The sequence below is a fragment of the Oncorhynchus kisutch genome, linkage group LG10 (assembly GCF_002021735.2).
Source record: "Oncorhynchus kisutch isolate 150728-3 linkage group LG10, Okis_V2, whole genome shotgun sequence".
Taxonomy (NCBI): domain Eukaryota; kingdom Metazoa; phylum Chordata; class Actinopteri; order Salmoniformes; family Salmonidae; genus Oncorhynchus; species Oncorhynchus kisutch.
In genome coordinates, this window is record NC_034183.2 from 49,866,463 (window position 1) to 49,888,939 (window position 22,477).

The window sequence follows — 22,477 nt, forward strand, 5'->3', positions numbered from 1 at the left end:
GGTGCACTGATCACGGCAGTCTTGTTCTCATCCCAGACCTTCACTGAGTCTCTCTAAAAGGCCTCTTCATCTCTCCCCCTCCTCTCCTCTCGCCCTTCTAACACAAACATGTCTGAAAGCCCAGTGGTGTCTGGCTGTTTTACGACGGGGGCCTAGCCGACCTGTGTGTGTGTGTGTGTGTGTGTGTGTGTGTGTGTGTGTGGGCCGACTTCATAACAGGGACAGGGGCTAGCGGCAGTGGAGCACTATGCAGGAGATCACACATACGCACGCAAACACGCACGCACACACACCCCTGTCGGCAGAGGGCTTCACAAGGTGAGGCCTGACGTCGGAGGGAGCAGCACTTTGCGGGAGATCTAGAAAATTCCCCTGACCCTGTAAAAACGGGCCCTCGTGCACCCAACGCCCTCCTCGCTGGGGCCAGGGCAGAAGAAATGCCTCTCAGACGGCTACAGACATGACAGACCGGGAGGGAGAAAAAGGCACTCAAATGATGTTTTCAACGTTCAGACAGTTCCGGTCCAGACTCAGAACAGTAAATGGTTCACTCCTTTGGCATGTCAATGTCAGATGGGTGAAAGAGATGGAAGCAAAGCTGTCAGTTGTGAACTGTAATTACAGTGCAAAGGAGTGGATGGTCTTACAGACATTATAGCTAGTTGCTACGGTGTGTAGCAAAGCAAGGGGTTTTGGGTTTATATAAGGCATGTTGTACAACATCAGCATTGAAAGGCAGAACTAGGTTACTCTTCCCTCCCGCCCTCCCTCTCTTGGAAGGTTGCGTAAGCTCGTCTCCTGTTTATTGAGGAGCAGAGAGAGAGGTTCAGACGGACTCCGTTAATGAGCCTCAGCATCTCTGATGATGATTCCCCCCTTCAACGTGTGGGGGGGGGGGGGGCTAACTAGAGAGGACCCGGGCTCTGTTTTTCCCACGCTGTCTACGTTAAGATGAGCCCTGGCAAAAATCAACACCACCCCACTGAATATGCATTTGCACCCCCGTCTCTCTGTCTCTGAATATGCGCCAGTGAGTGTATCTCTATCTAACCCTTGCCTCTGTTTCTCGCTGTCTCTGTCTGTCTGTCTGTCTCTCTCTCCGTCTGTCTGTCTCTGTTTCTGAAGGAGGAAGGTTGCCAGTCCGCTACAGGTGCGTTGCCGAGACTGAAAGTGAGTCCACCACGGCGATTAGGGGCTGACCTGGGGCAAACCGGGCTACGGTGAGAACTGAAACCAGACATCGTCATAACGATCCTCCTCCTCCACTCCGTCGTGTTGTTGTATGAGCTCTGCTGAGTCACTGGAGAGAGAGAGAGAGAGAGAAGCTGTTATCATCCAATCCTCCCAAGGCCTGAGAAGTCTATCCAATCCTGGACAAGGGGTCTGGAGTCCATTGGTGCCAGATGATTCTGCCTAGCGACCTCCCTTAGTATTTATGTAATTGGGTGTTTCATTCATGGTATAAAGCTTAGTGGCCTAGTCTACCTCTATCTATCTCAGCGGGACGCTCTTCACAACAAGGCAGAGGACCAGCCTTTTGGAAGAGAATAGCCTATAAGTTTCTCTGAAGTGTCCACCTGGAACATCAGTGTAACCGAGCAGCTCCATTTCACACACCTACCCAAATCCCCGTGGTTGTCCACCGTCACCCACCACCACCCACCTCTTCTTAATTCATTGGATTACATCGTCACCGGCGGTTGAGGTTGGGGGGGATGTAGACCGACATCGCCACGGATACCTACAGGAGACTCTTTGGACTCGGCTCAAGGTCCGCCGAGCAGAACATGGCGGGCAAGGGTAACCCCCGCCACCCCCCGGGGGGGCCAGGGAGTGTGGGGGGCCCCACTGTCTCTGTGGGGGGATTCTCCATGCCTCACTACTCCTACTTCTTCCCCCACATGCTGGGGGGTCTGTCCCCTCCCACCCTCTCCGGACTGCCCGTGAACGGATACAGCACCCCGTCGCCAGCCAGTAAGTACCCAATCACATTCTGTTGGTGTATGTTGACATTGGTGAGTGATTAGAAAGGTTGTCAGGTACTGCTGATTGGCGTTTGGTTGGTTGGTTGATGCCTTTTGGCCCAATGACTGACTTGATCCATCTTATATTTGTACCAAAAATCTGCTTTTGAAGGAAGTAAAAAATGAGCCACACATGTTTTAACTTGGCTGCTTTAACTTTCCAGTTAACTTTAACTTTCCAGCGTCTCCTGTGTTACGTACATATGGCTGTGATGCTGTATGACTTAATCAGATCAAAGTGGAGTGGAGTCTATATAGAACTGAGAACCGATAGAACTGATGTGTAAAAGGTCTATTACACCAATTACATAGAACTGACCACATTAGAGGGTTTGGTTGGTGTGGAACATAGCCTTGACTAGTTGCTCCTGGCAATCTGGATCCCGGCCAGTTGTCATGCGGTGATGTGTCGAACTGAGCGAGCGGATTGGTCTGATCTCAATGAGGCAGCTCGAATAACCAACAGAATGTTCCTGGGCACAATGCCTCAGGAGGTGTGTGTCCTCGCTTGAACTGGCGGGTGGGCGCTCTCTCTGTGTGTACATGCGTTAATGGAGGAAGTGTGTGTCTGTCTGATTTTGTGAAAATAAGGTGTTGTTCTGACTGTAGCAGGACTCTTGAAGCAGTTGTGATGGTAGTTTTTTAAAGTTGTTTAATTTTTTATTTCACCTTTATTTAACTAGGCAAGTCAGTTAAGAACAAATTCAGATTTTCAATGATGGCCTAGAAACAGTGGATTAACTGCCTTGTTCAGGGGAAGAACGACAAATTTTTACCTCGTCAGCTCGGGGATTCAATCTAGCAACCTTTCGGTTACTGGCCCAACGCTCTAACCACTAGGCTACCTGCCCCCCCACCTGGAGTAAGGGAATATTGACAGGTAGGTGGATGTGATATGGGACCACCCATCCATTCTACAAACATTCATTGATAAAGGTCTCATATATCAACGTTAACGTTAATATTCATTAAGCAAGTATAGTGTAGGTCCATCACTGCCACAGTACCCATTCTACCAATAAACTGCCCAATCACAGCCAAGCTTACATCCGCTCATGCCTTGCTGGGTGGCATCCTGGCCCCCTCTCCTTTCCTCTTCCTCTCCTCCCTCTCTTCCCATGTCTGTATGGGGAAAGCAGCTAATCTCTCAGTCCCTCCACCCGCCATGTCCCACCCCTTGTGGCTTCCATTCCCCAGATCCAGGCTGGAGCTCAGTCGGCAGGCTGCCGCAGACAGACAGACACAGACAGACAGACACAGACACAGACAGACAGACAGACACAGACAGACAGACACAGACACACACAGACAGACAGACAGAGACAGACAGACAGCAGAGCCTAGAGTACAACAGCCTCTCAGAGCAGAGGGGCTCCCTGCTTTCCTGTGTGTGTGTGTGTGTGTGTGTGTGTGTGTGTGTGCAGAGATGGAGTGTGTTCTTCTGCCTGCCTGTCTGGCTGGCTGATGAGCGTGCTCCTCTCTTGGTGCTGAGAGACTAATCCATAGCTCCTGCATAGTGTTAGCTGACGAACAGCCTTCCCTCGCTGCCAGGGGCTAATTATTACACAGCCCCCCGCCACGCTAGGAGATGGCCTGGGTGAGCTGTCATGCGGGACGGGGACTCTCCGGAGATGAGAGGAGCTGGTGGGGGATGGGGGGACGACGACTGCGATATACACAGCCCATATGCTGTGTTTGAGGAAGCACTGAGGGGGAGAGGGGGTGAGAAGCAGCAGTGGCATGTCCTACATAGAGACGTGCATTATCATTTGAAGAGGTAGCATGAGGCAAAGCTGTGTGTGTGAGTGAGTGAGAAGATGGAGTAAGTTAAAAAAATATATATATACATGTTACCTTTATTTATCCAGGTAGGCTAGTTCCGAACAAGTTCTCATTTACAACTGCGACCTGGCCAAGATAAAGCAAAGCAGTGCGACACATGGAATAAACAAACGTACAGTCAATAACACTATATACAGTGTGTGCAAATGGCGGGCAAATGGCGTGCAAATGGCGTAAGAAGGTAAGGCAATAAATAGGCCATAGTAGCGAAGTAATTACAATTTAGCAAATTAACACTGGAGTGATTGATGTGCAGATGATGATGTGCAAGTAGAAATACTGGTGTGCAAAAAAGTAAATTTAAAACAATATGCGGATGATGTAGGTAGATTGGATGGGATATTTACAGATGGGCTATGTACAGCTGCAGTGATCGTTTAGCTGCTCAGATAGCTGATGCTTAAAGTTAGCGAGGGAATAATATATCGCTAACTTCAGGGATTTTTTCAATTCTGGAAGGAAAGGCGGCCAATGGAGGTGTTGGCTTTGGGGATGACCAGTGAGATATACCTGCTGGAGTGTGTGCTACTGGGTGTTGCAATGGTGACCAGTGAGCTGAGATAAGGCGGGGCTTTACCTAGCAGATACTTATAGATGACCTGGAGCCAGTGGGTTTGGCGACAAATATGTAGCGAGGGCCAGCCAACAAGAGCATGCAGGTTGCAGTGGTGGGTGGTATATGGGGCTTTGGTGACAAAACAGATGGCACTGTGATAGACTGCATCCAGTTTCCTGAGTAGAGTGTTGGAGGCTATTTTGTAAATGACATCGCTGAAGTCGAGGATTGGTAGGATAGTCAGCTTTTCGATGGTATGTTTGGCAGCGTGAGTGTAGGAGGCTTTGTTGCTAAATAGGAAGCCGATTCTAGATTTAATTTTGGATTGGAGATGTTTAATATGAGTCTGGAAGGAGAGCTAAAGGCTATCAAAACGTCTAGTGCGTTGGGGACAGAGAATAAAAGGAGCAGATTTCTGGGTGTGGTAGGATAGATTCAGGGTATAATGTACAGACGGGTATGGCAGGGTGTGGGTACAGTGGAGGTAAACCTAGGCATTGAGTGACGAAAGGAGAGGTTGCATCCCTGGACGCATTAGTTATGCTGGGTGAGGTCACCGCATGTGTAGGAGGTGGGACAAAAGAGGCATCTGAGGCATGTTGAGTGGGACTTGGGGCTCCGCCGTGAACTAAAACAATGATAACTATCCTAAACAACAGTATTCAAGGCATATTGACATTAGAAAGAGACATAAGGCTAGGCATGAAGCAATCACAGGTGTTGATTGGGAGAGCTAGCTAAGACAACAACAGGTAAGACATAACAACAGCTAATCAGCTAAGACAACAACAACAACAGGTAAAAATGGGGATGAATAGGCAGAGAGGGTCAGTTAATTACACACAGGGCCTGAGTTCGAGGCTGGGGCCGACAGATAAACAAACAAATGTAGTGCCATGATTAGTGAACAGTCCAGCAGGCATCAGCTATGTAGCCACGTGATCATAGGGTCCAGTGAACAGCAATCGACGGAACAGGGAAACCGTTAGGTAGTCATTACTTCGCTAGCAAGCGGGAGACACGGCGTTAAAACCGAAATAATAATTTGCAGGCCGGGGCTAGTAGAAGCGTCTGCTCCGACGTCCGGCAAAGGCCGGTAGAGGGCACAACTGATGGAATAATGACGGCAGACCAGTCGTGATGGAACGGCGTGGCTCTGTGTCGATTAAGGGTCCAGGCCAGTTGGCAAAAGAGTTATTGTAGCTGGAGAAATTTAGTTTGCTCATTGGCAGATGCGCCTGGCTCGCGGCTAACGGGTGCTAGCTTCGGGACAAGGGCGTTAGCCACTATAGCCACTCGGTAGCAGCTAGCTAGCAGCGATGACCCAATGCAAAGTTCTAGAGCTTACGACAAGAATCCGGTGGTGTAGTGGATTCTAGTTGTGTTAGTGAAGAGTCCGGGAGGCATCAGCTGTTTAGCCGAGTGATCATAGGGTCCACTGAGCAGGCCGGGAGATGGTCCTGGCTCAAGGCTAGCTTCGGGGCTGGGCCTCTCGGTGGCAGCTAGCTAGATGCGATGATCAGGAATAATGGTTCAGGGCTTACGGCAAGAATCCGGTGTTGTAGCGGATAAAACAGACCGATATGCTCAGGATTGATAACGCGCTGTGCAGGCTGGCAAGTATTATCCATGCTAAAAGCGGCTGATGTCTGTGCTAGCTAGTCTGCGCTTGCTAAATAGCTAGTAGCTAATTAGCTGGTTAGCTACTGATGGCTAGCTTCTGATGGCGTTTCTGGCTATAAGGTCTAAAAATAGCAGATCCGTATCACATTGGGTGAGACGGGTTGCCGGAAGGTGTATATATAATTTAAAAATGGAAAAAGATTTGTAAATATACAGAAAAAGACGGGGGGAAAAAAACAAATTTACACGGGGGAACGACAAACGTCTGCACTGCTACGCCATCTTGGAAAGAATTTTCTTCCCCTTTTTGCCTCTTCTTGACAAGTTGTTGAAAAGACCCTGTCAGTCAAAGCCTCTACTCTGTCCCTCTGTGGAAGTTGGTTCCACGTGCTAATAGTATTTTCCATAGGTATGGAAATATCTCAGATATCACACCCTCTGCATAAACCACACCTAAAACATATTACTCAAGGATATGTGAAATTGTGGACTTACCTCTCAAGCCCTAGCCGCTCCTCCTCATCCTCTTCCTCCTGTCACACCACCCCATACTATCTATTCTAACCTTGACCTGAGTTATGTCATGTACATTGCGCTAAAAGGTATACAATTTCCTGCCAGCATTATTGGTTAAAGCAGGGATGAAGGTCTTATTTCCCAATAAACTGGGATAATTCCAGGGACATGCCAGCCGGAGGTCGTTTTCATCACATCTAACCTCCCCTCTCTCTCTCCTGTTCTGTCTCCCCCTCGTAACCGTGGAGATCATCCCCGATTCGCCTCGACAGGGCAAGGAGTGTTAACGCGACCCCGCAAAACACTCCAGGACAAAAACCCACACCTCCTACCCCCCCCCCCCCCCCCCCTAAAAAAAACCTCACACCCTCTGCAGTCTGCATAACACCCTCAGCCTCAGGAATGTCAGACTGTTTCCCTCCTGTTTCTCAACTCCCGCTGCCTCCTCTTCATCCCCCCCCCCACACACACACACACACACACACACACACACACCATTGCCAGCCCAGCGGGTTATGGCACGCACTTTAAAGTGTGCTAATTGAATGCAAGGGAAGGGCTGGCTGGCTGTGGAGGCTGTGTTCTCCAGGTCCAGACCCCAGTGGGACTGGGGAATGGTTAGCGTGCTAATTACAGATAAGACCTAGCTGATGTGCTCAGGCTGGGATTAGTTGGAGCAGTAAGCAGTAGCAGAGCTGGATCAGCTAGCCCCAGGGTACTCCCTCTTTCGACACAGCTCATCTTCTCTCTCTCTCTCTCTCTCTCTCTCATCACTCCTACCCTCTTCCACATGGCTCATTATTCTCTTTCTCTCTCTCTCTCTCTCTCTCTCTCTCTCTCTCTCTCTCTCTCTCTCTCTCTCTCTCTCTCTCTCTCTCTCTCTCTCTCTCATCACCTCTTTCCTTCGACTTCTTTTTCCTCACTTCTTTCGTTCTACTCTGTAGTTCTCTGTGATCCCAGTGTAAGGCTCAGCCGGGGGCCAGGTGTAGCGGACGCCACGCAGCTGTGGTGGCGCCAAACGCCCTGTGGTTACTACGATGGTTCTGTGTTCTCTGAGTGATGTCAGGAGATATGAGCTGTGTGTGTGTGTGTGTGTCTGTCAGATAGGAAGCTGCTAGAGCAACAACAAACACTGCCTGATGCCTCCAGACAGCCCTGTGAGGTTAAACAGGCTTTGTTTTTGAGCCCGTGGTGCTGTTGCCCAACGTGTGATCCTCCTTCTAGTCTTTTACTGTCAATGTCGATATGCTTTTGGAACTACAGGTGTTACGTGTAGGTGTTTCCCAGAAAGTTTGTTTGAACAAATCCAAGATCTGTTGCGGAGAGACTTTGATCACAGCCATTAGACTTTTCACTTAGTCATGCAGTGGTGGTCTCCGATGGTGGTGTGACGCCACTGCCGGTACAGCCGACCACACGCGACAGCAGGCGTGAAGTCAGCCAGCTCTGCCTCCCGGAGGGATCTAAACGGGACCCAGGGGCAGTTGGCTAAGGCCGGGTGGGTGCATTATCTCCACCGTCACCATGGTCCACATGGATGACACTGCACCCCTCCCCCATCAGCGACTGTATACCACCCCAGACGGAGCTTTAATCCCGATTCAGACTGGCAGGCGTTGCGGCGATGCGCCTTTCTGTACTCCGCTCTCGGTTTATGCTGATCAGCTCTCCCTCCAGTTTTCAAAGGAGGGACTTGTCCCTATAATCCGGGATGGCTTCATTTCGATTTCGTCACCCCCCCCCCCCCCATCATCCCCCTCCAGAAATAACAGAGTTATATATATAGACCACCACATTATTAAGCCACAAAGTGTCCCATGTTGAGTACTATAACCCCACCCCCCACCCCCCACATCCACCAGCTTCCTCTCTCCTGAAACACTGTCTCCTCTCGCCGTCCCTCCTCTCCTTCCTCCACTGCCACCACACACACCGTCTCGTCTCCTTCCTCCACTGCCACCACACACACAGTCTCCTCTCGCCGTCCCTCCTCTCCTTCCTCCACTGCCACCACACACACCGTCCCTCCTCTCCTTCCTCCACTGACACCACACACACCGTCCTTCCTCCACTGACACCACACACACCGTCCCTCCTCTCCTTCCTCCACTGACACCACACACACCGTCCCTCCTCTCCTTCCTCCACTGACACCACACACACCGTCCCTCCTCTCCTTCCTCAACTGACACCACACACACTGTCCCTCCTCTCCTTCCTCCACTGCCACCACACACACCGTCTCCTCTCGCCGTCCCTCCTCTCCTTCCTCCACTGCCACCACACACACCGTCCCTCCTCTCCTTCCTCCACTGACACCACACACACCGTCCTTCCTCCACTGACACCACACACACCGTCCCTCCTCTCCTTCCTCCACTGACACCACACACACCGTCCCTCCTCTCCTTCCTCCACTGACACCACACACACCGTCCCTCCTCTCCTTCCTCCACTGACACCACACACACCGTCCCTCCTCTCCTTCCTCCACTGACACCACACACATGCCTGCGGCAAAGAGTCACTGTTCACTTTCTTTGGGTCGGTTCATTTGGACGTCTCTCTCTTTCGTCACACACAAAAACAACACAAAGCCTGGTTACTAACACAGACAAGCTTGTTGTTGACAGGCTGACCTGCCACGTGATATGTCACGTTCTAAATGTAAACATGAAAGAGGACGGATGACCACGATGCAAATGCAGGTGTGCCTTTTTTTTCTTGTTTAGCATGTTTTTGCCATTTTTAAACGAGGTTTAATGTCTACTGCCAAAGATATAATAATAGTAACAATAGTAATGTATTTAAACCGTCTCAAAGTGCTACAGTGAGTGCATCAAAACGCATGAAAAGTAAAGGCGTAGACAAAACAATGACACAACTAGACGGACATAAAGAACACAGCTGACTCTCCAAGTGTCCCATCCGAACAATGACCCGACTTTGTGTCGCGTATCCTAACCACTCCCCAGCTGCACTCGCTAACACTTGACATGATGAAATGCGTTATGAATGCAGTTCAGTGTGGGTTAATTAGGACTCTGACACTGTTGACCTTGCCGTGTCTACCTCCGTCTCTTCCTCTCCTCCCCTCCCTCTTCTCTCCTCCTCTCTGCTCACCCCGGTGTGAAGGGAGACGGTTTGTTATCGCAGTTAATGACTGTACTGCCTCCACAGGTCCCGCTGATACAGACACCTACTTAACATGCACGCATACACACATACACACACATATTCAAACACACACACCCTGCCTCGGAGGTCCCGCTGATCCTAACACCTACTTAACGCAGCAGGCACTTCGTTAACCCCCCCCCCCCCCCCCCCCCCCTCCCGGTCATTCAATTCAACTTCCCTCTTCCATTCCCCTTTAATCTGCTCGGCGCATTCAATGTATCGACGCTCCCGCGTGCAGCTAGATTACAGCACAACCCTACGGGCCCTGGTCAAAAGTAGTAGCACTACTAGCCGGGTGCCATTTGGGCCGCATTCCTCTCACAAGTGTGTCGCAGCCCCGACAGAGTGTCAGGCTAGGAGCATGCTTATTGGTTTTCACATGATCCAAACCAATGTTAGGATTTGACGACTTCTTTTGTAGTTCGTGCTCGTGTGACCAATGGGGTTCAACCCTAGAACCACCTCTGTAACAGTCGGTATTGGCGTAATGTGTTTTTTATTATTTTATTTATCAAAATTGCTGGGAAGAAGATGAGGACAGGTGTATAGCAACTCTTGGAGGACGAGGAAAGTCGTCTCGTTTTGATAGAATTAAAACCAACGCTGGACTTGTTTTTACTTGTAACAATGACAGCGGTCCTCCAAGAGCTGCTGAATCCCCACTCTACTTCAGTTTGCTCCTCAGTGCATGCACCTTGGCTGGTGGCAGCGGTCCTCCGAGAGCTGCTGAATCCCCACTCTACTTCAGTTTGCTCCTCAGTGCATGCACCTTGGCTGGTGGCAGCGGTCCTCCGAGAGCTGCTGAATCCCCACTCTACTTCAGTTTGCTCCTCAGTGCATGCACCTTGGCTGGTGGCAGCGGTCCTCCGAGAGCTGCTGAATCCCCACTCTACTTCAGTTTGCTCCTCAGTGCATGCACCTTGGCTGGTGTCAGCGGTGCTCCCTTCCCTTTACACGTACAAACAGACATTATTGAAAGTAACGACGCCAAGTGGTTGACAAGGCCTGTTCCTTAGTCTGGACAGGCATGTTTTCAACCCTGTCCTCAGCCTCGCTCCCCGACAGGCCTGATGTACATCTGCAAACAGTTTCCTTCACGCTCCTTCTGAAGGTGTGAGTTGGCTCTGGCATTGCAGCTCCACCCGAGCCCAGTCAATGTCTGGCACAACAGAGGTGTTGGAGAGCTGTCGACCCGCACGCACGTACGCTCTCTGTCTCTCTTTCTCTCTCTGTCTGTCTGTCTCTCTCTCTCTGTCTCTCTCTCTCTCTCTGCCTGTGTCTCTGTCTGTCTCTCTCTGTCTCTCTCTCTCTGTCTGTCTCTCTCTCTCTCTCTCTGCCTGTGTCTCTGCCTGTGTCTCTGTCTCTCTCTGCCTGTGTCTCTGTCTCTCTCTGTCTCTCTCTCTGTCTCTCTCTCTCTCTGCCTGTGTCTCTGTCTGTGTGTCTCTGTCTGTGTGTCTCTGTCTCTCTCTGTGTCTGTCTCTCTGTGTCTGTCTGTCTCTCTGTGTCTGTCTGTCTCTCTGTGTCTGTCTGTCTCTCTGTGTCTGTCTGTCTCTCTGTGTCTGTCTGTCTCTCTGTGTCTGTCTGTCTCTCTGTCTGTCTGTCTGTCTGTCTGTCTGTCTGTCTGTCTGTCTGTCTCTCTGTCTCTCTGTCTCTCTGTCTCTCTGTCTCTCTGTCTCTCTGTCTCTCTGTCTCCAAGTCTCTCTCTCTGTCTCTCTGTCTCTCTGTCTCTCTCTCTCTGTCTGTCTCTGTTTCTCTGTCTGTCTCTGTTTCTCTGTCTGTCTCTGTTTCTCTGTTTGTCTCTGTTTCTCTGTCTGTCTCTGTTTCTCTGTCTCCGTGGCTGCCTGCATGTCTCGTATCACCATGGTGTTTTACATTGTTGCGTTGCGTGTTGGGAGCTGCCAGTCCCTGTGTTCCTGTCCACATCACCACAGTGATCGTCTCTGACCGAGCTCCATTTTGATTAGTCCACGTTTGGCAGGCACCAACTGGGACATGCCCAACCGGTGTTTTGTCTTCTGGAGGGTTGCTGTGACGTCTACGTCGACTCGCAGACCGCTCACCTCTACTCGCTGCCAAGGGCTGCGTGGCGCATGTTGAGGACAACGAAAAGGGTTTCAATTGGAGGGGAATAACTCTGACAAGTGAGATTGTCAAGTTTGGGGATTTTCTCCATCACAGTTTAAATCGTGTTAGTTATATATGCTGACAACACCGCTCGCGTTGCAAAACACATTTACACACGCATGTTACTCAATCATTTAATCTAAACTGCTCGCACGCGTCAACGAGCGTCTACTTAGCAAGGCGCTAGAATACAACTTGGTTCAATTTTTTACGCTTGACGCGCAACAAGTCCCGCCTCTCCTATCTCCTCTTTTTAGGAGCTTATACCCATGTGTGGGGATTGAAAGATGAACTGAGGTCCACACTCCAGTCCAGTTGGTGGTGGTAATGCACCTTAAAGTTGGTTGCCAAGCGACATATAAAGTCCGCAGAAGAAGACTACTACTACTAATACTACTACTAATACTACTACTATTGGAGGAGAGATTACTAAAAACTAACTAGGTTTACCCTTTTATCTGTGGATTACATTTCAGCGTAGAGAACACACGATTTTGTGTGACTCAAAATGGGTCGAAATTCTACAAAGGTCCAGAAAAAAAGGACCTTTTTTAATTTCCGGTAAAATAACAACCCAGCGTTTTTATCCCAGGACAAATTAGCTAGCAACAGCAAGCTAGCTAGCTAAATGTCCATGAATGTTTCACGTTGTTTGGACCTGTCCCCAAAATGAATAGAGTTGGTTCGGAGTTCGTTTTTTAAAATATTTCAACCTGCGTGTCTGGATCGCGTCTGGTACCGATGGACCAAATCCACACGCGGGTGACGGCGGACGCAAGCGCGTTCCCGGTTGAGACAGCATGTCAGTTCTTCTTCACCGTCTTAAAAGCATCTTCTCTTTCCTAGACCCCGAGTTCTCGTAGCGTGAGCACATTGGATGATATTCGCTCTGTCGTTGTCCGTGGCTCTGACAGAATCCACGCTCATCCCGAATTCGTCTGACAACATTCACCGTGCCGTCGTTTGCTGAGGTCTGACCTTATCCCCTCTGTCATCTCTGTCACAGGTCTGACAATATCAGACCTGACATCTGTTAAACTTGTCTGATGGTGTTCTAAAGAACATGGGCTTGTTGCTTACCATTCTATTCCCTGAATAGTGCACTACTTTTGCACCGAAAGTGCACAAAATAGGGAATAGGGTGCCATTTGAGACGCACACCTGTCTGCTTGTTGACAGAGCTGATATAGGTCATTGTGACTCGCTGTTGCTCATTGGGTAGGGATGACGATGGTTGCTATGGAGCAGATACGGGTTGTTATGGTGACTGTTGCACCACTGGTTAACTGATTCAGGTTGTTGTGGCTGTTCTTGTGTTGTGACTGGTTTAGGTTAGTCATTGTGATGACTGCTCTTTCCATAGCGCTGGTGTTTACTTGACTTTGTTAGCACTTTTGTGGAGGATCGTGTGAAAGGTCACTTGGCAAACTCGACTGACATTTTGCGAAGGTGTGTGGGATGGAGCTTCATCCATTATGGTCCTATCTAATTTCAGATAGGCCTGTCATTTAATAATACTGCTTGACAGTAATGACAGTAATTTCAGAATAAGTAGTTCAGACTCCAAACCTCCGAGTACTGTGAACTTCAAACAGACTGATGCTCGTCACATGACTGTCTGACTGAGACTTTAAAGCCAACCACGCCCAATGGTGGAATGACCGCAGCCGCTGACATCATACGTACCTATTGCCAACTGATATATGGATCACAGACAGACAGACTGCCTTTGCATTGTGCGGCAGCCTGCTGTCCCGGGGTGGGACGGTGGAGGGGTGCAGGAGAGGCCCCTGGAAGGAGACAAGGAGGCGACCTTGGAGCCCCGAGGCATCTTAAATCAACCAGGGTCAGGCGTACCCTTCACACAAGATTCTTTCCTTTGGGTCTTAAATTTCGCCTCCTCTACCTTTTTAATTCTGTTCAGCTTTTCTTGTTTTTCTGTCTGCAGACAGATGGCTCGGTCCTCTTGCGTTGCAAGTCCCCAGATCTATCTGTCTGTTTAGGCCTACGTCCTGTGGCCCTGCCGGTTTTTATCTGGACTGCCCTAGCGGGAGAGCGCTCCGTGCGACAACTCAGCACGTCAAGTTGACCTTTTTAAGAAGTTCCGTTTGACAGTGGCGTCGCCACGCCTACAGCAAAACAAAATAATAAATGCTCCCTCATAATCCCCCATATCCTGACAGAGATCTCTCTCGTCTGCGGAGGGATGGGCGGATGGTTGTCAAAGGGAGACGGGCCGCCGGGCACTGACAGCAGGCCAGAAGGCAGGACAGTCACTTGGAATGACCCCCAAAGTGTATGGTGAAGAATCTAAAACAGACACAGTCGTGGTGTGGGTCATCATCTGGGCAGAATCTCTGTTGTCTCAGAGCTGGGTCACGCCCAAGGAAAAAGAGGAGGAGGGCCGTTTAGTTCCCATCCCACAACCCAGGGAGGGAGAAGGGGAGGGGGGATTGTTAGTTAGTTCCCATCCCACAACCCAGGGAGGGAGAAGGGGAGGGGGGATTGTTAGTTAGTTCCCATCCCACAACCCAGGGAGGGAGAAGGGGAGGGGGGATTGTTAGTTAGTTCACAACCCAGGGAGGGAGAAGGGGAGGGGGGATTGAGGAAGAGAAAAAGGGTAGGGGGGGGGGTGTTGAAGGAGGGATGGAGGACACAGAGGGAGGGAGGGGGTAAATGGAACAAATTATGGGGAAGGCGGAGGGAGTGGGGGGGGGTCAGTGATGGAGAGAATGAAGGGAGTGAGGGTTGTCTTGAAGGAGGGACTGAGGGAGGGGGAAGGATGAGGTGATGAGGGTGAGCCTGTTAAAGTATGCTATGATGGTAGTGTGGCTGCATTGGCGGGTGCTAAAAGCCTGTTAAAGGGACTTGACTGCTTTTACTGCCTGACTGCCTCTCCTCTGATCACTTAAACGCACGACCTTCAGGACTCTATCTGATGAGAAACGCTTAAGACCACTCTGCATTAGAGGTGTGTGTGTGTTTTTGTGTGAGCGCCTTTGAAAAACTGTGTGTGTGTTTGACCCTTGGGGGAAGTGTGTGTGTGTGTGTGGCCTCTGTCTGTCTGTCTATACAGATACGGTCCAATATATTGGTACACTTGCATGATTCAAACTTTTTTCTCCCCTACTATAATATAAGTTGAAATTGAAAAGACATTTGGTCTTTACGCGTGTTTTTGTTTGGTTTCCAACTGCACAGGACCAATTCGCTTTTTCTTCTTTTTAAATCAAAAGTGAAAGTAAGATTTTTCAACTTCAAAGTAATAAATAAAATAATCCGTAACTAAATCCTTCAGAATTCGAATTAATTTGGTTGGATGCAGTGATTCTCGTTTACTGTGTAATTTATCTCACCTATGGTAAATTGCAGGTGCCTACAGGGTAAAAATAGCAATTCTACCCGTTTTGAAAATAAAACATGTAACACTCCATTCTAAAGTGTCTGTACAGTGCATGTATGTCTATGGAACAGTAGTGTGTGTGTGTGTCTATGGAACAGTAGTGTGTGTGTGTGTCTATGGAACAGTAGTGTGTGTGTGTGTCTATGGAACAGTAGTGTGTGTGTGTGTCTATGGAACAGTAGTGTGTGTGTGTGTCTATGGAACAGTAGTGTGTGTGTGTGTCTATGGAACAGTAGTGTGTGTGTGTGTCTATGGAACAGTAGTGTGTGTGTGTGTCTATGGAACAGTAGTGTGTGTGTGTGTCTATGGAACAGTAGTGTGTGTGTGTGTCTATGGAACAGTAGTGTGTGTGTATGTCTATGGAACAGTAGTGTGTGTGTGTGTCTATGGAACAGTAGTGTGTGTGTGTGTCTATGGAACAGTAGTGTGTGTGTGTGTCTATGGAACAGTAGTGTGTGTGTGTGTCTATGGAACAGTAGTGTGTGTGTGTGTCTTCCAGTGCATGTATGTCTATGGAACAGTAGTGTGTGTGTGTGTGTCTGTCTATGGAACAGTAGTGTGTGTGTGTGTCTATGGAACAGTAGTGTGTGTGTGTGTGTGTCTTCCAGTGCATGTATGTCTATGGAACAGTAGTGTGTGTGTGTGTCTTCCAGTGCATGTATGTCTATGGAACAGTAGTGTGTGTGTGTGTCTATGGAACAGTAGTGTGTGTGTGTGTCTATGGAACAGTAGTGTGTGTGTGTGTGTGTCTTCCAGTGCATGTATGTCTATGGAACAGTAGTGTGTGTGTCCCAGTGCATGTATGTCTATGGAACAGTAGTGTGTGTGTGTGTGTGTGTGTGTGTGTGTGTGTGTGTGTGTGTGTGTGTGTGTGTGTCTTCCAGTGCATGTATGTCTATGGAACGTGTGTGTGTGTGTGTGTGTCTATGGAACAGTAGTGTGTGTGTGTGTCTTCCAGTGCATGTATGTCTATGGAACAGTAGTGTGTGTGTGTGTCTATGGAACAGTAGTGTGTGTGTGTGTGTGTCTTCCAGTGCATGTATGTCTATGGAACAGTAGTGTGTGTGTCCCAGTGCATGTATGTCTATGGAACAGTAGTGTGTGTGTGTGTGTGTGTGTGTGTGTGTGTGTGTGTGTGTGTGTGTGTGTGTGTGTGTGTGTCTTCCAGTGCATGTATGTCTATGGAACGTGTGTGTGTGTGTGTGTCTATGGAACAGTAGTGTGTGTGTGTGTCTTCCAGTGCATGTATGTCTATGGAACAGTAGTGTGTGTGTGTGTCCCAGTGCATGTATGTCTATGGAACAGTAGTGTGTGTGTGTGGTGTGCACCTTGCCAGTGGGGAGACATCCTTCCAGTGTCACGGTGTGCAAAGCCCAGCTGTTTCATAGAGGGAGAGATGGATGAAGAAAGAGAACAATGGAGAGACGGAGAGAGATCCCAAGGGACTTTGGCTGAGGGACAAACGCTGCTTTCCTTTCATAATGGCTTGTCAAGTCCAAGACTCCTAATTGGTCTGTTTAGACGGCACGCGCCAGAAGGCTGGTCAGCTGGTTTGATTTAACCAGAATTGCCTTTGTTGGAATGTCGGACGACAAGGTGTTCTGTCAGTCTGTCTTTAAACAGGCGAGGACAGGTGTGTATATCCAAGTCCTCGTTTTGTCTTTCACGTTGAGGTATCCACCGTGATGTCACATAGCGCCATCTTATCTGTGTGTGTGAGTGTGTTTTTTGTTCATTGCGAACTGGCTGGACAGTTGCTGTGGTGTGGCTTCGCGCTATTAGCCTCTGGTGTTTTGGGATGTAGAAGTTAGCTTTCAACCATTTATCGACCTATGAAACACGGAGGGGGCAGAGAGAACATTCAACAAGTCCCCTCTCGATTTCTCTCTCTCTCTCTTGTGAAATACACGTTTTTTTTCTATCACCATGGTTATGGTTAGTCATAACTCTCCTTGTTATTGGACCTAGTTTGTGTGTAGTTTAGTTTTCATATTGAAATATAACAACCTTCAAAGTGGAGCCTAGTTATTCAACGGCAGCACTGACGCACTTGAATGATTGATTTTTCCACGAAAATTGTAAGATGATGGCGCTCCGGTTTTATATACCCTCTTCTGTCTGTTTTCAAGGAGAATTCTACGAAGCGGTTCTATCATATGAACCTCAAGGGGCCATGTTAAAAAAGGCCTAAGGACTCTTTCTTCCCTGTTCCATCCTCTCTCTAGAAACAGCTAAAAAAAATATATATGTTTTTATCTCGCAAGGCCACTTTGGGAATGCAGGGCTGAGTGTTCATTTCCTCCTTCGGTCTGTCGTTCTTTCTGAAAGCTAATTACTGAGAGAGGTCTCTGAGTGGTGCTTGTTGGTCTGTGGTTGACGTGCTTCCTGGGCTTATTTAAGGTGTTGGTTTGTCACGGTTTAGTGTGAGAACGTGGTTGTTTGCGTGGATGTAGTGTTCCTTCACTACAACCTGCGGGGTTGTTCAGTGCCCCTCCGTCCCATTCCAGACCATCCTGACTATGCCGATCAGACACACTCTTCCTCCTCCTCTCTACGCTCTTTCAACCCCTCCAAACACCACCACACCTCTACCCCCCTCCCCCTCACTGACAACAATAAATAACTTAACAAGCAGAGTGATCTGTAAAACATATTTTTTTTTAATTATCAGTGGTGCAGGTAGCGGAAAAGAGGAGGACGGAGGGAGGAGGTGAAGGAATCAGGGAGAGAGAGGAGGAGGAAGAGTTTGTCTGATCGTCATAGTCGGGATAGTCTGGAATGGGACAGAGGGGCACTAAACAATCCCCCATTTTCAAACATACACACACGCATGTACAACGTAAGAGTTAACGATCACGTCTGTTACAGTAGCAAACACACACCCCTCTACCTCTCTCAATCAGGGCTCCTCAGGGAGGCTGGTCTGTTATCACCGTTTTGTGTTTTATAGTCATGTTTGCCCTTTATTTATAGGATCATTTATTGAACACTGGGACTGGTAGATGTTGAACTATTGTTTTATCTATTATTTGAAGGTTCCGGGGGAAGTGGATGTCTGTGACATGACTTTTCCAGGGTCGTCTATGGTTTAGGAAACATACACGAAACAAAAATTGAAATGCAGCATGCAAAAATGTCAGTTCATGTAAGGAGATCAGTCAATTGAAAATACATTCTATGGATTTCACAGATTTTGCATCTGTTGGTCACAGATACATAACAAAACAAATATGGGCCTCACAATGGGCCTCAGGATCTCGTCACGGTATCTCTGTGCATTCAAATTGCTATCGATAAAATGCAATTATGTTCATTGTCCGTAGCTTATGCCTGCCCATATTATAACCCCACCGTCACCATGGGGCACTCTGTTCACAACGTTGACATCAGCAAACCGCTCGCCCACACAATGCCATACAAGTGGTCTGCGATTGTGAGGCCGGATGGACGTACTGCTAAATTCTCTAAAACAACGATGTAGGCGACTTATGGTAGAGAAATGAACATTCAATTCTCTGGCAACAGCTCTGGTGGACGTTCCTGTGGTCACCATGACAATTGCACGCTCAACTTGAGACATCTGTGGCATTGTGTTGTGTGACAAAACTGCACATTTTTAGTGTCCTTTCATTGTCCCCAGCACAAGGTGCACATGTGTAATGAGCATGCTGTTTAATCAGCTTCTTGATATGCCATACCTGTCAGGTGGATGGATTGTCTTAGCGAAGGAGAAATGCTCACTAACAGGGATGTCAACACATTTGTGCACAAAACTTTTGAGAAATAAGCTTTTTTGTGCGAATGGAAAATTGATGACTGACTGGCTGACTAGATGACTGACTGGCCTCTTGCTATTCCTGTTCCAGAGACTAAAACAGCCTGGACGTCCTGCTACAAACACAGGGACGCACACACAGAGCGAGAGAGACACACACAAACAGAGAAGCAAGGAATGGAAATTGGTGGTATGAACACACATGTACAATGCACACGCGCACACAGTCCGATACATTCTATGTAGTTCAATGCATGGCCGAACACACACACACACACACACACTCATTCACTGTTTCCCAGCGGTGAGATTGAGAAAATTGTCTAGTCTTTTCTTCCAAAGTTCCAGACCAATAGGTCTCCCTCTCCTCCCACAGCCAACCTCAAATCTCTCAACCCCTCCCGCTACTTCAGACTGTGGGCGGACGTGTCACAGCACACACTCTCCTTTTCTCCCAGGTAATGACTTCTTTGATTGACAAAAATGAGACCAAAAACCCAAATCACTTACCAGAGAACAGAAATTGCTACCAGGTGTGTTTTTACTAAGGCAGCCATCTCTCTTTTTTTCTCTTGCTCTCTCACTTTCTTTCTCTCTCTTGAAGTCGTTAATTCTCCACAGTGGAGGAACTCCAATCAGAGGGGTGTGTGTGTGTGTGTGTGTGTGTCCGTGCGCGCGGGTGCAGAAGTGTGTGCTGACAGCCAGTCTCAATCCAGATGTGACACTACCCCCTTCGTCCCTCATCCCCCATCATCAATTCTCATTCCTCCTCCCATCTCTCTCTAAAGTCCTGGAGGAAAACAACGGTGGCGGTATAGAGGGAGGGAAAGAGAGATGGATGGCTGAAGTAGGCTTTAGTTTTAAAGCCTTTAGTTTTAAAGAAAAACCCACAAAATAGAACCAGAGTCCTATTCCATTATTCCTAGCTGCGGTATTCAGGCGACCGGGCTTTAGTTTTAAAGCCTCCACCTGTACACTCTCTTCACTCTGGATTTAAACGCATAGAGTACATACTGCACAGTACACACACACACACACACACACACAGGCAACGCTCTGCGGATGAGTCCGACTCCGTCTGGGTCTACTAGTGGTGCTGTCCTGATGGAAAGGATGTGTGAATGAGAAGAGGAGAGGAAAGGAGGAGACGAGAGGAGGAGAGAAGAGGAAAGGAGGAGAGGAGACGAGAGCAGGAGAGAAGAGGAAAGGAGGAGAGGAGACGAGAGAAGAGGAAAGGAGGAGAGGAGACGAGAGCAGGAGAGAAGAGGAAAGGCTGGCTAGGTGTTTTGAGGCTCTTGGCGGCACGATAACTCACTGGAGCAGCTGTCAGTGAAGCGAGCGGCGACACGCGGAGGAGGGGGCTGAGCGGTGAGGAGAGGCGCTACTAGCCCCATTAACGCTAGCTAGCTAGCCCCATTAACGCTAGCTAACAGTTACCCCACTCAAGTGGGACTGGGGGGGGGGGCTAGCGTAAAGCGAGGTGCCTCGTGTCACTCTTTTTAATTAAAGCAATGAAAGTGTCAGCCAGCCGAGGTTAGGCGCTCAATTAGGGAGACAGAGTGAGGGAGGGAGGATTCAGATGAGATAGCAGGGGGAGGAGAGAGATGAGTTTGAGAGTACTCTTGAGTCTGAGATTACGCTGAAGTGTGCTGGTGTGTGTCTTTTTAAGAGAGGTGTGTGTGCGTCCGTCCTTCCGTCCGTGCGTGCGCTCGTGCATTTGCATGTGTGTATACCCCGTGTGTGTGTGTGTGTTTGCATGATCTCACTTCCTATGGGCCTCCAGACCAAAGGCAGTGTCTGTGGGAGAGAGTGGAGTGTTTTATAGAGGCCCTGTCAGCCTGCCTCAGGCCCCAGCCTGGATTTACTGGCCACAGACAATGTTTATCACTCAACAGAGAGTAATGTGAGCAGGAGGGAAGGGGGAGATGGCGGGAGAGCGAAAACGAGGGAAAGAATGAGTTGGGCAGAGAGAACTGGAGACGGAGAAACAAGAGAGAGTACGGGAGACCGAGAAACCAGAGACGAGAGTCTGGTGAAAAGGAGGGGGGAGAAGAGAGAGGGTTATTGGCGGCTTTTTTCTCTGTCTTCTCTGTCCATTCCTCGGTGCTCCCTATAAATCCATGCAGAGATAGATGTACCTAGAGAGCGAGAGAAAGGGGGGGATGGGGGGTGGGAGGGAATGAGAGAACGATGGGGGAGGACGGAGAGCGACAGACTTCAAAGATTTCCAAAAGCCCTGAAGTGATTTAAAAAAAAAAATGAAACCGAAGGTGTTCAAGCTCCGCCCTCTGGTTGCTTTAGAGCAGAAGGGACTCTTCCCATACTTCTCCCTGACTTCTGTGATGTCCATCACATATCCCTGCAGTATTTCTTTTAAGCACCTAGCTTTTTTTGTCTTCAGTCTTCTATCATCTTCACGCGGTCTTTTACAGAGTCTTTGCTGCGCTAACTTGGTAGCGAATAATATGTTTTGCAACTGCAATACCTTCCACGCGTACGGCATCTTTTGTATAGTGTCTTTTATAGAGTATCCGTCACAGTGTATTTGCGGTATCGTCGCTGTGTCTCCACAGTACCTCCGTAGGATTTTCACGGTGTCTTAGCTGTGTGCCCACAGTACCTCCGTAGGATTTTCACGGTGTCTTAGCTGTGTGCCCACAGTACCTCCATAGGATTTTCACGGTGTCTTAGCTGTGTGCCCACAGCGCTGGCTGGCACCTGGCATCCAGTGGAGAAGCCTCTGATTGGAGGTGTGAAAACTCCCTGGCCCAAACCCCTCGCCTCCACTCTCCCTCCCTCCTCCCTTTCACACGTTCACACACACACCCCGTCACGGCACACATCATGCCCGCTGACATTTAGCCACAGCACATCGCTGAGTTCACTGAGGTTGGATGAGATGGAAGGGACGGGCAATGTGTGTGTAGGGTAGGGTTGACTGCCTCTGTATGCTCAACAGAGAGGGTCCCATTTGGGTGGTTGGTTCAGAGGAAAGACCACAAGGGACAGCTTGTTCTCCCAGGAAGGTCCATGTAGACGGGAAAGGTTACCTTGACAAGGAGAGCGAGTTTGACACCAAGACCACTTTTACCCACGGAACTTTGTGCATGTCACCATCCAAGTCTCTCCTTCCTTCTGTACTTCAGACAGCTGACGTGATTGGATAAGCATAGGCAGTAAGTACTGCCCATCCAGATCTTTTAAATCCAAAAAGGTTAGCAGGGGAAAGGAGGCTGAAGTATTGGACTGGAATCCATCCTTAACCGTCAGTAGCTGGGCTGAGAGAGATAAGGGCTCCACAACTTACTCCTCGGGCCTACATGTGGGGTGCCCACTTTCTCCTGCTTCCCAACTCTCCTCTTCCTCCCACACTCTTTCTCTGTCTCTGTCTTCTTGTACACCTCTGTCCTCTTCCTCCCACACACCCTCTCTGT

General features: G+C 49.0%; 1 protein-coding gene across 2 annotated transcripts in view; it reads left to right on the forward strand.

The window, feature by feature from the left end:
• LOC109898305 (retinoic acid receptor alpha) overlaps window positions 1-22,477 on the forward strand; it is a 180,120-nt gene that overhangs the window by 78,946 nt on the left and 78,697 nt on the right. For both annotated transcript variants that reach the window (XM_031833878.1, XM_031833879.1), the window contains exon 3: window positions 1,126-1,974. In XM_031833878.1, coding sequence (XP_031689738.1) covers window positions 1,788-1,974 — 187 coding nt within the window. In that variant the 5' untranslated portion in view covers window positions 1,126-1,787. The remainder of the gene's footprint in view (window positions 1-1,125; window positions 1,975-22,477) is intronic.